Raw genomic sequence first — 13,957 nt, forward strand, 5'->3', positions numbered from 1 at the left:
GGAGTTGTCTTCGGAGTTGAAGTTGAGTTTGAGTTGAAGGTTGAGTTGGACGAATTTCCTTAAGTGTGATATGGCCTTAAGGAGTTCTCAACACTGTTTCTAATTCAGGATCTTTGACCAGAAATATTTGTCATGATTTTTTTAATTTTTTCTCGGTTGTGGTCATCATGATTCAGATGTTAGAACTTAAAATATCGGAAATAAATAAGTATATTTTAAGATAAGCTATAGGGGCGCTAAGATTAATTCCTTAGCTATTAGATTCATTGCATTTGGGAACAATTTTTACTTATTTATGTTTTTTGTTTGTTTTCTGCTACGTGAATTGTTGGAACTAGTCTNTCGGAAATAAATAAGTATATTTTAAGATAAGCTATAGGGGCGCTAAGAATAAGTTCTTAGCTATTAGAATCATTGCATTTGGGAACAATTTTTACTTATTTATGTGTTTTGTTTGTTTTCTGCTACGTGAATTGTTGAAACTGGTCTTAGATATTTTCGAATCTTTGACTTCAAATTTTCACCGGAAATCTGTTTCTCTTTACAAACTAGAGTTTCAAACCAATTTAATAATAAATTCTCCACCAGGATTTCGCAAAATTCCTAGGGGTGAATGCCTAGTGTGCGCACTTCTCTTCTACGTAAGGAGTGGTAAAAAGAAGGCTCTATTACGTTTCAGTTTATGATGCAATACATTCAGACAATGTTTTTTTTTGGTCGAAATGAACTTCAATTGTTATTATTCATTTGTTATTTTCAAAGGAACAGACAAAAGTATATGTGTGTATAGACACCTATAAGTTGTTCATCATTTTCTACATTTATATAAAAAATCAACTAAGCTGAAAAATATCATTTTGCAAACATTCGGTTTCCATCAGAACAAAAATAATTTCAGAATTGAAATATTGACATCAATATTGTACTTGTATAAATGCAACAAAAAATTATTCTTCAGTGTAGTTATTAGTGTAATCACTGTTTTTACAACATCTACATATTAGTTGTAAAACGGAAAAAAAAAACAATTTTGCACCCAAAAAATATGGAGGATGCAAAAAGTGAAAAAAATTAGAGGATTTGAAGGTAAATATAGCAGCATGCAAGAAGTGAAGATATTTGACTGAGGAAATGTATTTTATATTTCCTAATGGGTCTAAGAGAAACTCTTTTCGTCCTTTTTGAACAGCAATGCTAGAAACAATTACGAAACGTGTTATTTTTGAAAAAAATGTAAAATTACTATCCTTATAAAAGCGTTATTTTGGAGTTGCAAAGAGTTTACGGATTAAAAAAAAAAATGCTTTTTACTGAACATATAAAAATTTGGATTAATATTAATTACGATTGATAAAATTCTACCCAAGAGAAAACTTTATTTCCCTATAAAAGTTAAATTTCAATTTTTAAATCTACCAGGATGAAAGATATAAAAAAGTAAATATTAAAATTGTAAACTTTTTTAGGTCGTTCTTAAGATGATGTTACTTTGAACAGTATTAAAGCAAGTGCTCGCTCTATAATTTGTGGGCAGTTGCTATGCTAACACTTTCTGTAAAAGTTTTAATAAATTCAGTGTTACTTAATAAATAAATAAGAGTTAGGATAATTTTCCAGCTACACTTTGAGAGAGTAATTACGAGATAAAAGCAATCAAGTGACATTTTATGTGATACTTCATTAAAGATGTGTACTAAGCTGCGAAATTTCTATACTTTTGGTAAAAAATTATTTTAGTGGTAGCTAAGTTTATGATTTACTGCATTATTTTTTATTCATTGAAACTTATTTTTCCACACTACTCTATACAAATGATTTAAATGTTCATGTGCAACGGCACTTTATCTCAGCTCTTTCGTGGTGAGGATTTTAAAATGGTGGCAAAATTACCAAATATTCTGAAAGCTTTGCTTTTTAAAATGTCTACGTTAAAACATAAACTTAGATACCACCAATCTTGGTTTTTATACACTCTAGCTATATTTATCTGCTCTTTTGAAAATAACTTTTTTACATTAGTGGAACGTATACATAGACATTAGTTTAACGTATTGCATCATAAACTGAAATATATTATTACCTTGTTCTTACTATGCCCTACGTAACAAAGCGGTGGGAACCCTTTGCAAGTCACTCTAGTGTAATTTAAAAATCTTGGTTTGGACTTTAATGTCGATTTGATATCAACGATGCGAAAATAACTTAACTCTTTTAAGAAATCTCTTGCAAGAATACGCAGAGCTGCCAACTTTCTACACTTTTTGTAAAAATTTATTAGTTTACGTTTTAACCGGTTAACGTCCAGCGTCATATATTTAGGACAGTTCCTTTTTTCAAAGACATTCATTGTGGTGGTAAGTTTTTTGTTAGGATTTTCATTTATGTGGGTGAATTAAAAAATTCTCGGATACCACAATGATTTAGTTATTTCTGATTAGATCTAGAATTACAAGGAGCAAGTACTTTTGGAACTATCAAATACTATTTGAATGCCCTAACAGTAGAAAAGCCAATTAATTTCGATAATATATTATACCACTTTTTCTATAAAACCAATTTTTGAACATTTCAATATATAAATTCGGGACAAAACGGGTTAATGTATTATTTTTTATTCATTTCAACTTATTTTTCCGCACCTCTACTTATAAATGATTCAAAAGTTCATATGCAACGCCACTTTGTAATAAGAGAGATGCCAACTTGCTCCGGACAGCAAATATATATTTTAAAATGGTAGTTTATCAATTGTGATTCTTGGCTTAATAAATTCAACTTACTAGATTTTTATACACCACTATTTCTAAATGATTCGTAGGCTTATATGATTCACCACCTTCCAGTACCTACGTCAACATTTTCAGAAATTTAGATGAGATTTTGGGCTGGTCATGCGAATAGGATGGTCAACTGATTAAGGTCTGAGTCACCGAGAAGCGATGGATTATGCTGATCAAATGATGCTGATGTCATGCTGTACTGAAGTCCTTTTCTCCCTTGCAATGCCGGTCATGCTGAATTGATGCTGATTATCCTGAACGTTACGAGGTGAGTGATACAGATTTTGATCTCGTCAGGTTCCTGAGTCGGGAGAGACAATACTGACAACTGGCCATTTTGATGTCTGGATTTTGAGCCCGCCATTTTGTTTTTTCAAGTCATGCCGTATCATAAAACAGCTCGTGGTGGAAAGGTCTCACTCTCTGGTCGTAATTCACCGTCGCATTGCAAAGAATCCNTTGTATATATCTTGATTCTATTCATATCTATATCACAACTTATGACTGCATCAAATTTAAACTCCATTCAATGCTAAAATTTCAATTGTACTTGTTTATATTTTAAATTAATTCACTTTTAAAACACAACTTATGATTGCATCAAATTTAATCCCATTCAATACTTCAATATCAATTGTGCTTTTTATATTCATGAAAATTTCTGATTATTTTATAAATCATGACTCATATTAAATATCAATTCATGTTTAATTTATCAAGCAACTTTGCTTGATCTTCTGTTCTGCTAACTTAATGCTGCATAATTCAAAATGTTTTTAATTCAACTTGTAAATACATCATGATGGATGGGTTAGGGGCCGCTGCGCGGCCCAGGCACCCAGTTTTGGGTTAATAAAGTAAAGTAAAGTACTTACGTCATGCTACACCTTTTGAAAAGCAAGCAAACAATTGGTCCTTCGCAGGTCAGTGGTGACCCCCACGGGGCGCTACGAACAAACTCAGTGCCGATCTCCGGTGACCCCCATGGCATTCAACGTGTTAATATAATTCCAGTGAACATGGAATTCCCACTAGGGAACAATTTTATTGTTGTTGTATTTATACAAGTGCCTTGATCCTACCTAAATAGGGGATTTCACATCTGAAATTGGATTTGTTCCGAAAGCTGCAGATTTTTTTTTCAAAATTATATTTTTAGTTTCGCTTATTTTGTTGTCCACTCATTTGAACTTAATAATAGATAGCAAAGAAAAAATAAAAAGCTTTTTTCCTAGTTCTTATTTGAGACTTACTACCCAGAGACGTAAAAAGACTTACTACCACTTTTTGTTTATTTTATTAATCTAATGTAATATGAACGTCAAAGCGCTATTGCAAAATTTACGCAATGAATGCATTTTAAATATATGCTTCGAATAATTTTAATATACCACGACTAATTCAAGTTCATGCTTTTTTTTTTAATATTGCGAGTTTATTGAGAACATATTGGTTTAAATTTATAGATATACACTTGTCTGCTCCTTTAAAAATAACACTTAAGACAAAAAAAAGAACATATGATCATAATTTATCCCATCATAAACTTAGATGTAATTCTACCACACTTTATATAAAAGTGAAGTGGGTACAGTTAGTAAGTAAATTTTAATCAAAATTTGGTTAGCAATATATTATTAAATTGCATAAAACGTTAAAAATTTGATGGTAGTTGCTAATTAACTTAAAACATCTTTATTTGTCTTAATTCAAAATACATTAAAAAAAAAAAAACTTTCTTACAAAGCAGAAGCTGGCAACTCTGCCACTATTAAGCTTTGAGACAAGTGGAAACCACGTATTATTATCGTAAACTCTCTTTTGTCATGTGCTCGATTACTCGATTAGTATATCATATAATCGATTTTCCGAATCGTAAACTATACATATCAAATAATGAATAACATGAATCGTATCGTATACCGTATCGATTACTCAAATTGATACTAGATTACTCGATTCATATACTTATCATATACTCGATTCGAATGCATATCGTATACTAAATTATTCGATGCTTCCGTTTTCTCGATTATTCGATTTTTTTTTACAAATTTTAAACTCTATTACTCTGTTTACATATCGTATACTCACTTCGTATTTATATCATATACTCAATTCATATACATAGCATATACTCGATTCATATACACATCATATACTCAATTCGTATGTATATCGTATACTCGATTTTGGTTTATCATTAAGTAGAAACAATATATATATATATATATGTTACCGTTAAAGTATATAATGCAGTTATTTTATAGAATACTTAGTTATTCCATGAAATGACTAATCGTGTCCGTTAAAGTGTGTAATATGTTATTAATTTGACACTTTAGTTATTCTATGAAATAACTAGGTATTCTATAAATTAACTAATGAGAGACAGTTAAAGTGTAAAATGAACGATTGATCTAAAATGAAATAACTAGGTATTCTATAAATAAACTAATGATAGATAATAAAAATGAAAAAAAAACAATTTATCTAATTTATGCAGCGTATAAATGGTATTTATGGAAACGTACCAGAAAATCATTTATTATAACAAGGATTACTAAAATGACATTTGGAATTACAAAGAACATTATTTCTAAAACAAAAACATTTTTTGTTGAATAGTTCAGGGATTCTCAACCTGTGGGGCGCTCCCCCCTAGGGGGGCGCGAGCACTCTAGAGGGGGGCGCGAGAATATCCAAGAGAAAATATTATTTAAAAAAATTTATTAACTGCCTGAAAGGAAAGCACTTATTCACATAGAAAACAAATTTTTTTTACATATTTAATAACTTTTTAAAGTAAAACAACTTACTAAATCAAAACTTAAGATGGGTGAGCCAAAGGAGGCCATAGCTAAGCTTTGAGGATTTTTCCTAATCTTTTGGTTAAGTCTGTGCGGCTGAATTTTTTTTTCGTAAAATCTTACACCTATCTCTAATACATATCACGAATACTTTTAATTGTAAAATAAAATTTCATTTAATTTATAGTATGATTTCAAAATTGTAGCTTTTTTGTCTAAGGAGGCCACAGGTTACAAAGGTGGCCCGTATATTGATATATTTTTCACTTACTTAAATCATCTTTAGAAAAGACAGTTGGACTGGAAAACGTTCTTTTAAAAAGGCACTTTGAGTGTCTTGCTGGTGGGGACAAGTTTCCTGACTTTAAAAAAGATATTTGTTTTTAGATTGTATTGTTTTTTTTATACATCATTAACATTGATAGTTCTTGGGTGACGTCACTAGCGATTCTTTTGAGTTAACTCATTAGAATAAGTCAAGAAGTACTGAGCTAATTCTTTCAGAAAAGTAAACCATAGCTCATAAGTAAGAGTAAACTAACCTGACCCATTACTACTATAAAAAAACAAACAAATTTACAAAAAAATGCCAGAATCTACCACAAAAACACCCATAACTACTACAAAAAAATACCTAAAAAAATACTTTAAAATGTATACAAAACAAAAAAGCTTTAAAAATCTATTAAAGTGCAGAGAACGTGAAAATATTATAAAAATTAAAAAAATGCCAAATTTCCACATTTGCTTAAAATGAAATAAATCAATTGGTATTAAATTAAATCATTCCTTTTTGAGAAATATATATTGCGTACTGATTTATAATGAACTCTTTAATAGATTTCACGTTTCTTTCCGACGGTGGCCCACGTGTGCCTAAGGTGAGCTTGGGAACATACATATGATCATCATTTGCACGACTTAAAGCTATTAATCTGATGAATTAATTAGAATTAAAGTATTGTGGTTAAAGAAAAAGAAATAAACTTTCAGAAAACCTATTACAATTCAAAGTTCTTAGAATTTGAACACTTATAAATTGCAATACCTTCTTACTTGTAAATTAGAACGACAATTGCAAAAAATTAAATCACTTCATACAATGGAAGCCATTTAAGGAAATCTCTTCCAATTCAGCCGCGTGAGTTTTTGATACAAGATTAACAATGCAGAAGGGTTATACTGTGATTAAAAATTAAATTAATTCTACTTTTGGGGAGTGGGCTACGTTTGGAACACTGGCCACCTTTGACGCACCCACCTTACTTATATACTAAATTAAAAACAAATGTAATAATTATTAGTGACTTCCTTGGGCTTGTCTTGCAGAGCAAAGTTTTTCGAAGGAAGGCTTAATATTAGAAATAGCCACTCTCAGTTCTGTTTCTACATTCAAGCGAGATCTATATTTTGTCTTCAAAGAAACCACAGCAGAAAATCCAGTTTCACAAAGGTAAGATGTTGAAAATGGTAATAGAATGCGAAATGCCCTTGTTTTTAGTGCAGAAAAATCATCCTCCTGCCCAAAATTCAAATAGTGATTTATTAAATTGTATTTTGATTTCGCCTCTTGTCGTGAAGTCTATGAATTTTTCTTCCTCATCAATTGAGAGTCTTTCGGGAGTCTTATGAAATGGGTTCCTAACCCACTCGTAACTTGCTATCAGTTTGTCGTCAGCAGGAAAATACNTTAAATGATTTTCAATGGTTACAAATACAACTTTTACGTGTAATTCTTCAGCCTTGTAAGTTTTAGCAGAATCATCCACATTTGTAAACATAGTTAGGTTTTTTTGCTTCAAATTTCTGCTCCATAATTCTAATTTTCTACAAAAAGCATTGACTTTATCACTTGTATCCAACAGATGTGAATTTGCACCTTGGAGTTGAAGATTCAAGTTATTTAATTTCTCGAATATGTCGACCAAGTAACCCAATTTCATCACAAATAAACCATCGCGAAAATTCTCAGCTTCCGGTCTGTTTTCTTCTTCTAGGAAAATAGCAATTTCTTCTCTTAATTCATAAACACGTTGCAAAAATTTCCCACGTGATAACCATCTTGCCTCGCAATAAAATACTAACGCTGAATGTACTGAACCCATGTCTTTGCAAAGTGCGGAAAAGATTCTCGATTTCAGGGGTCTCATTTTTATATAATTTACTACGGTTACAACCGTAGTTAACACAATGTTCAGACCAGGACTCATTTCTTTCGAAGCCAAAGCTTCCCTGTGGATCATGCAATGTGTCCAGACGCACTGAGGCGATTTTTGCTTTACAAGTGCTTGTATACTTTGGTATCTTCCGGACATTGAACGAGCACCATCTGTGCATATTCCGACCCAATTTTTCCATTCTATGTTTGCCTCGTTCATAAAATCATTTAAAATTGCAAATAATGCGAGAGCTGCTTGTTGCGCTGTTGTTCTATTGGTTTGCAGAAAGTAGTTCTTCTGCTACTGACATATTATCACAAAAACGAACATAGGCAATTAAATGAGCATCTTTATAACTATCTGTTGCTTCATCAAACTGTATTGAAAATAATTTGTCACGCAACTTCGAGAAAAGCTGACACTGTACATCTTTTGCTATATCACCGATTCGACGAGCAACAGTATCATTTGAGAGAGGTATGGACTGCAATTGTTTTGAAAAATTATCTCCAAACATAGTTTCTACAATCTCAATTGCTGCTGGCAAAACAAGCTCTTCACCAATGCTGTGAGGTTTTTTACATCTGGCTATTTTATATGAAACTTTGTAAGATGCAATTAAAGCTTTTTTATTCACAGACAAAGTTTCTTTAAAAAATGATTGTTGCTTTTTATATGATTTTAACTTAAATTCGAAGAATTCTCTGGGTTTGTTGACGTACTCACTATGAAGCGTTTCCAAATGTCGTTTAAGTTTAGTAGATTTCATGCTGTCTGCCGCCAACATTTTTACTTACTTACTTTATTTACAAAAATTGGGCACCTGGGCCACTTAGCGGCCCCTATCCCATACATCTAGAAATTTACAGAAAATTTATAGTAATAACATTTTGAATTTAGCAGTCGATGTGGTAGCTAATAGAAAAACAAGCACTTTGCTTGAGTAAATATAACATTTGAATATCTGATTCATCGAATCTAAGTTGATATATATAAATATAAGCATAATTTGACATATATATACATAAGTTGACATAAATAAATAATAACATAAATTGATACATATTTCACTAATTAAATTTCTATATTTTAACTAGCACATATTTAATTGTGACATACATTGAAGTTCATTCGAATACATTGTGGTAACCATAAAAAAAATTAAGCCGTTTGCTTGTGAAATAATAAAACAATGAAATTTAATATGACAAATTGACTTAACACTAGAAATATTGATTGTAGACTTAAATTAAAAATAAAGATAAAACATGATTTGATATGTACAGTAATTGATTTTTGAAAAATGAAAGGCATAATTGATGAACCAACATTTTTGAGCAAATGATACACAGGGGCCTTTCTTCTTTATTTACTTCAATACTGGTAAATCCAAAATTTAAGTATTCTTGAGAATATTTTCTTGATTTTATTTTTTGAACCACGTTCGACTGTGTACTTGTCGATGCCTGACTATCGTCTAATGGCCGCTTACTTCCGCTTAAAAATTTATCCATGAGTCTGCATAAATCTGCTGCCGTGAATATTTAATATGGTGAATAGCAATTAACACGAAAACATATATTACACGACAGATTCGATAGCGATAGAAGGATCGACTCGAATGAGACTAGCTATAAATGAAACTTTCGTTATTCGAACATTTTCCTTCTTCCGAGAAAACATTTGCTCTGCGCATGCTCGAGGCTGCATCGGTCATGTGGATTCCCTTCCACAAACATTGCTTATTTTTTTTCTTTTTTAGTCATGCTTTTGTTTTATTTCTACTATTATTCGAAAAAATGTATTCCCTGCTTTTAAATTTAGTACACCCCGTCTAGGTTAACTTTCATTAACGAATTTTTCTAATTTCATATTCTTTTAACTTTATCTCTCTGTTTGGCTTTCATTTCAAATATAATATTTTTATTTTCCCCGCTTTCATTCGCTTTATCCGTTCACCCCCTGCTTGGCAAAATGCCAGATGTGGTTTCTCGCCAACTTTGGCTCGCTTTTACTTTTGTTTTGGCAGTTGGATAAAATAATTTAAAAACAGAATCGAAAATAATATACATAATTGTCGTATACATTTAATTGTAAGAGGGGGGGCGATGAAATTTATGATTGAAAACTGGGCCGCGAATACTGAAAGGTTGAGAAGCGCTGAAATAGTTCATAAATGCAGTAGGGGTGGAAGGTAAAAAATGTATTTGTTGTGCGAGATATATGATTATGATATAGATTATTTTACACTTTAACGGGCTGCAGATCGTTGTTCTATGAAATAACTAGTTAAACCGTGAAGTACAAGAGAGTTTTACACTTTAACGGACACGATCAGTTATTTCATGTAATAACTAGGTATTCTATAAAATAACGGATTTCATACTTTAACGGTAACATATATACCTGCAGAGATGGCACTGTGATTTTCAACATCCTTGAACGCATTTGATAAATCAAAATCTTTTTCTTCTGCCTTTGTATGAGTAAAGCTGAAAGTAAATGAATAGTTTCACAAATCTTTCCTTACTCATTTTGAGTACCGTTTGTTTTAATTTAATATTTTGACTTCTTGAGACAGTAAAAAAGCTAGAACCGCAGGGTACAACCATAATCTGCGCCCAAGAAAGAGAAGAAAACGATTAGATAATATCATTTTGATGCTGTTTAATCTCTTCCTTATCTTTTTCAGACATAAATTGTAACAATAAACTAATGTTTTTCGCACTCACTGTTTTAATTTATTATCAGAAGTTTATTTCACTCTCCCTTTTTCAGGGATGCCAACTTTCAACGCCTTTTGTAAAACTTTATTCTAGTGGTAGCTATGGTTCCGTTTTTATATGTTTCCGTTTTTATTATGGTTCCGTTTTAAACTTATTTTCCACACCACTACATACATAAATTATTTAAAAATTGATTTACGAAAGCCACTTATACAGCTCTTTCTTGGTAAGGTTCTTAAAATTTTGCAGTTACCAAACATTCTGTAAGCTTCGGTTTTTAAATGTCTACCACTCCATAAAATATTTGGCAGGCCTGTTTTCTTTTTCGCGTTATGCAAAAACGATATTATCCCTTTACAGAGATGCCAACTGCTCCGGACTACTCCACAATAACTAAAAAAACAAAACAAAACAAAAACGGTAAATCACTACAAAGTAAATTTTGCAAATATTTGACAACTTTTGCTTGCTTATTAAAAGCAGAGATGCCAACTGCTCCGGCGACACGCCAAAATGATTTAAAAAACGGTAGAGAATTGCAAACTAAAATTTGCAAATACTTGACTAATTTTGCCTGTTTTTGAAAAGTTTAGAGTGATATAACTTTAAAGAGTTGTGAATTATATAAACCTACGAATAATTTAGAAATGGTGCTAGATAAATATCTAATAATTTGAATTTTTTTTAACCAGGAATTGCAATTAACAAGCTACCACTTAAAAATATTTATTCGCTGTCCGGAGCAAGTTGGCATCTCTGTAAAAGGTATAGCATGACATAAGTGCAATGAAGTGGTGAATTATGTAAGCCTACGAATTATTTAGAAACAGTGGTGGATAAAAATATACTTAATTGAATTTATTTAACCAAGAATCACGATTGATAAACTACCACTTTAAAATATATTTCTGCATTTTATACTCTAAAGTAGTGATGGGCAATAACAGGTATTTTCAAATAACAGGTTCCAGCTGTTACCATACAAAATAATACCTGTTCCAAATACCTGTTCCAAAATAACAGGTCTAAGGAAAAAAAATTCCAACTTTTTTACATTTGAAAGATAATTTAATTGTTGTTGCAGTAGTTAATTTATGTTGCACTAGAGCTGTTGCACTAGAGCGACGGTCTGAGAAACATCCTTGAAAATGATCCGAAGACAATCCATTACAATTTTGATCCTCTGCAGAGAGGATGGCACCCCTGCTTCGGTAGCCCAACGACCTGCACGCGAAGTCTAGTGCTTTACAGTAGAACAGTTTAATGAGGACCAATACCGCACATCCTCGGTCCCTACGCACACTTATCCAAGTGGTCACCCACCCGCACACTGACCGCAGCCAAAAGTATAGTTTAGACTGGCAAGTATTTTTGTAGCAGATACATATTTTTCTATTAATTTTTCTATTAAAATACATATTTTTTTTTCTAAGAGTATCGCGAAGTTTTTTCTAGTTATTTTTTTAAACAAAAAGAAAGCAGTTACACATTAATTTCTCTTTTATTCTCGGTTGTTTAGGCTCCGTGAAAAGATTTATTACTTGTTTCTAAATAAAAAGGATATAGGAGTTCCCTATTACATTCTGTTTGATGATATAACCAGAATCTTTTCATTTCTACCAGAGGAAGAAAAATGGAACTTCATTAATATCGAGCTAAATTAGAAATTTAAAAAAAAAATAATTTCTGAATTTAAAATACAACATAGTGTATTATTATTTTTTAATAAAAACAATTTAAGAATAGCACATTATATTCTGTATCTGTGACAAAATAGCCAGCATATTTTCATTTTATATAAAGAAAAGAAATAGGGCTTAGTTGTCTTCTAGAATTTTAAATTTGACAAAAATGAAATTAAATATAACCTAATACCTAAAAATAATCTAACTGCATGCATTGCAACCTCGTCGCAACTTTTTAAATAGTTCGAATATCATCATTTGATAGTTTTAGGCTAAAAAAGTATTTATACTAAAATGCGAATTTAGCATAATTTTTAAAGAAACAAGCCGTTTTAACAATTCTTAACTTTTCTTAGATTATTTAAATAATATTTTTCTTTCAAAACAATCAGCACATTAATATCAAAATATCACATACTGTGTGGCCTAATGGTAATTTTAATATCAAAAGAAAATTCAAAACAGGAAGAAAAAAAAGAAATACGCCAAATTAACTGTAATAGATTTTTTCCTTTCCTGCAGAATATTATCATTTAAAAATAGTATATTATTTATTTTCTTCAAATATTCAAAGTAAATAAATCTTTTAAGCAACAAAATAATAGGCAATGCCAGAGGGACATCTATTTCTATGCGAGTGGACGAAATTCAACGCAATTTCAAATCACTCTTCACATAGAACATTGATTGAATTATTACAACAAATAACTACGAGGGAAATAAAGGACACGCCTTCATGTAAAAATATTGATAGAGTCAATTCGTAACCTCGAAGGTCACGGTCGATCTCGACCTCGAAAAGGAAGCCGCCGATAGCAGCGAAAGCTAGGGAGGTGGTCCGAAAGTTAGGGGACCAATGGCGTAAAGAGTTGTCTGGATTCTCAAAGTAAACTACTTGATTAGATGTCCCCCGGAAGACAATTGTAATTAGTGCAGTAAATACAGTAGGCGGAAAAAAGAGACAAAAAGATTGGAGCATTTTTAAATAAATGTAGGCCGTAGTTACTTTATAGTGAGCAACTCACTATTTCAAACAAAATATTTTGAATTTTTCATTAAATGTATAAAATATATAAATTTAATGACCCCTAAAACTTTATAACTAAGATTCATTATTAAATCACATTCATAAAATATTTTGCTTAAATATTTACATATATTCTACTACCCTTCATCTTCTGAGTACTATTTAACTACCCTTCATGCTTCGTCATAAGTTCAGCAATTTAAAGTAGAAGATGTAAAAAAGGATAAAGATTGGGAGAAAAAATATAGTGTTTGATAATATAGCTTGCCTACAAAGAAAATAAAGTGGTTAAATATAGCTTGAATTCGCATGCTAAATATAGTTTCAACAATTTAAACACATCCTTCTAATAAGGAAATGAAAAGTTAAAATATGTACTGCCTTAAAAAAAGAAAGAAAAAAAAAGGTGAAAAAGAGAGAGAGAGAGAGAGAGAGAGAGAGAGAGAGAGAGAGACAATAAGACTCGTATTTTGTAGGAAATTTTTTTCTATTTTACATGTAGGAAATATGTATCAATATCAAAAAAATTAGGAAAAATATTTAAATGCTTCTACTTTTTGCATCACTGAAAAAAAAATTAAAACAAGGAAAATGCAATTATACCCTTGCCCGAGCATCAAAAGGGCAGGGGGACTAGTCATCGCTTACCCAACATTCCTACAAATAAACTTAACCTGCAAAATAGTAGACAAAGCTATCACAAAATTCTTGCCTATTCCTTTATACAAATTTGTTCACAAATACTAACCTGCTTCACCTGTTCCAAAATA

At 31.2% G+C, this 13,957-nt stretch overlaps 3 protein-coding genes across 3 annotated transcripts in view; 1 reads left to right on the forward strand and 2 right to left on the reverse strand.

Moving 5' to 3' along the window:
• LOC122272547 (latent-transforming growth factor beta-binding protein 1-like) overlaps positions 1-7,047 on the forward strand; it is a 20,242-nt gene extending 13,195 nt beyond the window's left edge. The window contains exon 4 of the mRNA XM_071185319.1: positions 6,920-7,047. Coding sequence (XP_071041420.1) covers positions 6,920-7,047 — 128 coding nt within the window. The remainder of the gene's footprint in view (positions 1-6,919) is intronic.
• A 54-nt stretch (positions 7,048-7,101) lies between these two features.
• On the reverse strand, positions 7,102-7,968 carry LOC122272194 (zinc finger BED domain-containing protein 5-like). The gene has a single exon (XM_043055536.1). The coding sequence runs from the start codon at positions 7,966-7,968 to the stop codon at positions 7,102-7,104; it is 867 nt and encodes a 288-aa protein (XP_042911470.1).
• A 52-nt stretch (positions 7,969-8,020) lies between these two features.
• Positions 8,021-8,536, reverse strand: LOC122272195 (protein FAM200B-like). Its single transcript, XM_043055537.2, has one exon. The coding sequence runs from the start codon at positions 8,534-8,536 to the stop codon at positions 8,021-8,023; it is 516 nt and encodes a 171-aa protein (XP_042911471.2).
• Between the last annotated feature and the right edge of the window lie 5,421 nt (positions 8,537-13,957).

The sequence above is a fragment of the Parasteatoda tepidariorum genome, chromosome 9, assembly GCF_043381705.1.
Source record: "Parasteatoda tepidariorum isolate YZ-2023 chromosome 9, CAS_Ptep_4.0, whole genome shotgun sequence".
In the NCBI taxonomy this organism is placed as follows: Eukaryota; Metazoa; Arthropoda; class Arachnida; order Araneae; family Theridiidae; genus Parasteatoda; species Parasteatoda tepidariorum.

Coding starts and splice junctions, on each gene's coding strand:
- LOC122272195 (XM_043055537.2), bottom strand. CDS start 8,536: ATGTTGGCGGCAGACAGCATGAAATCTACTAAACTTAAACGACATTTG.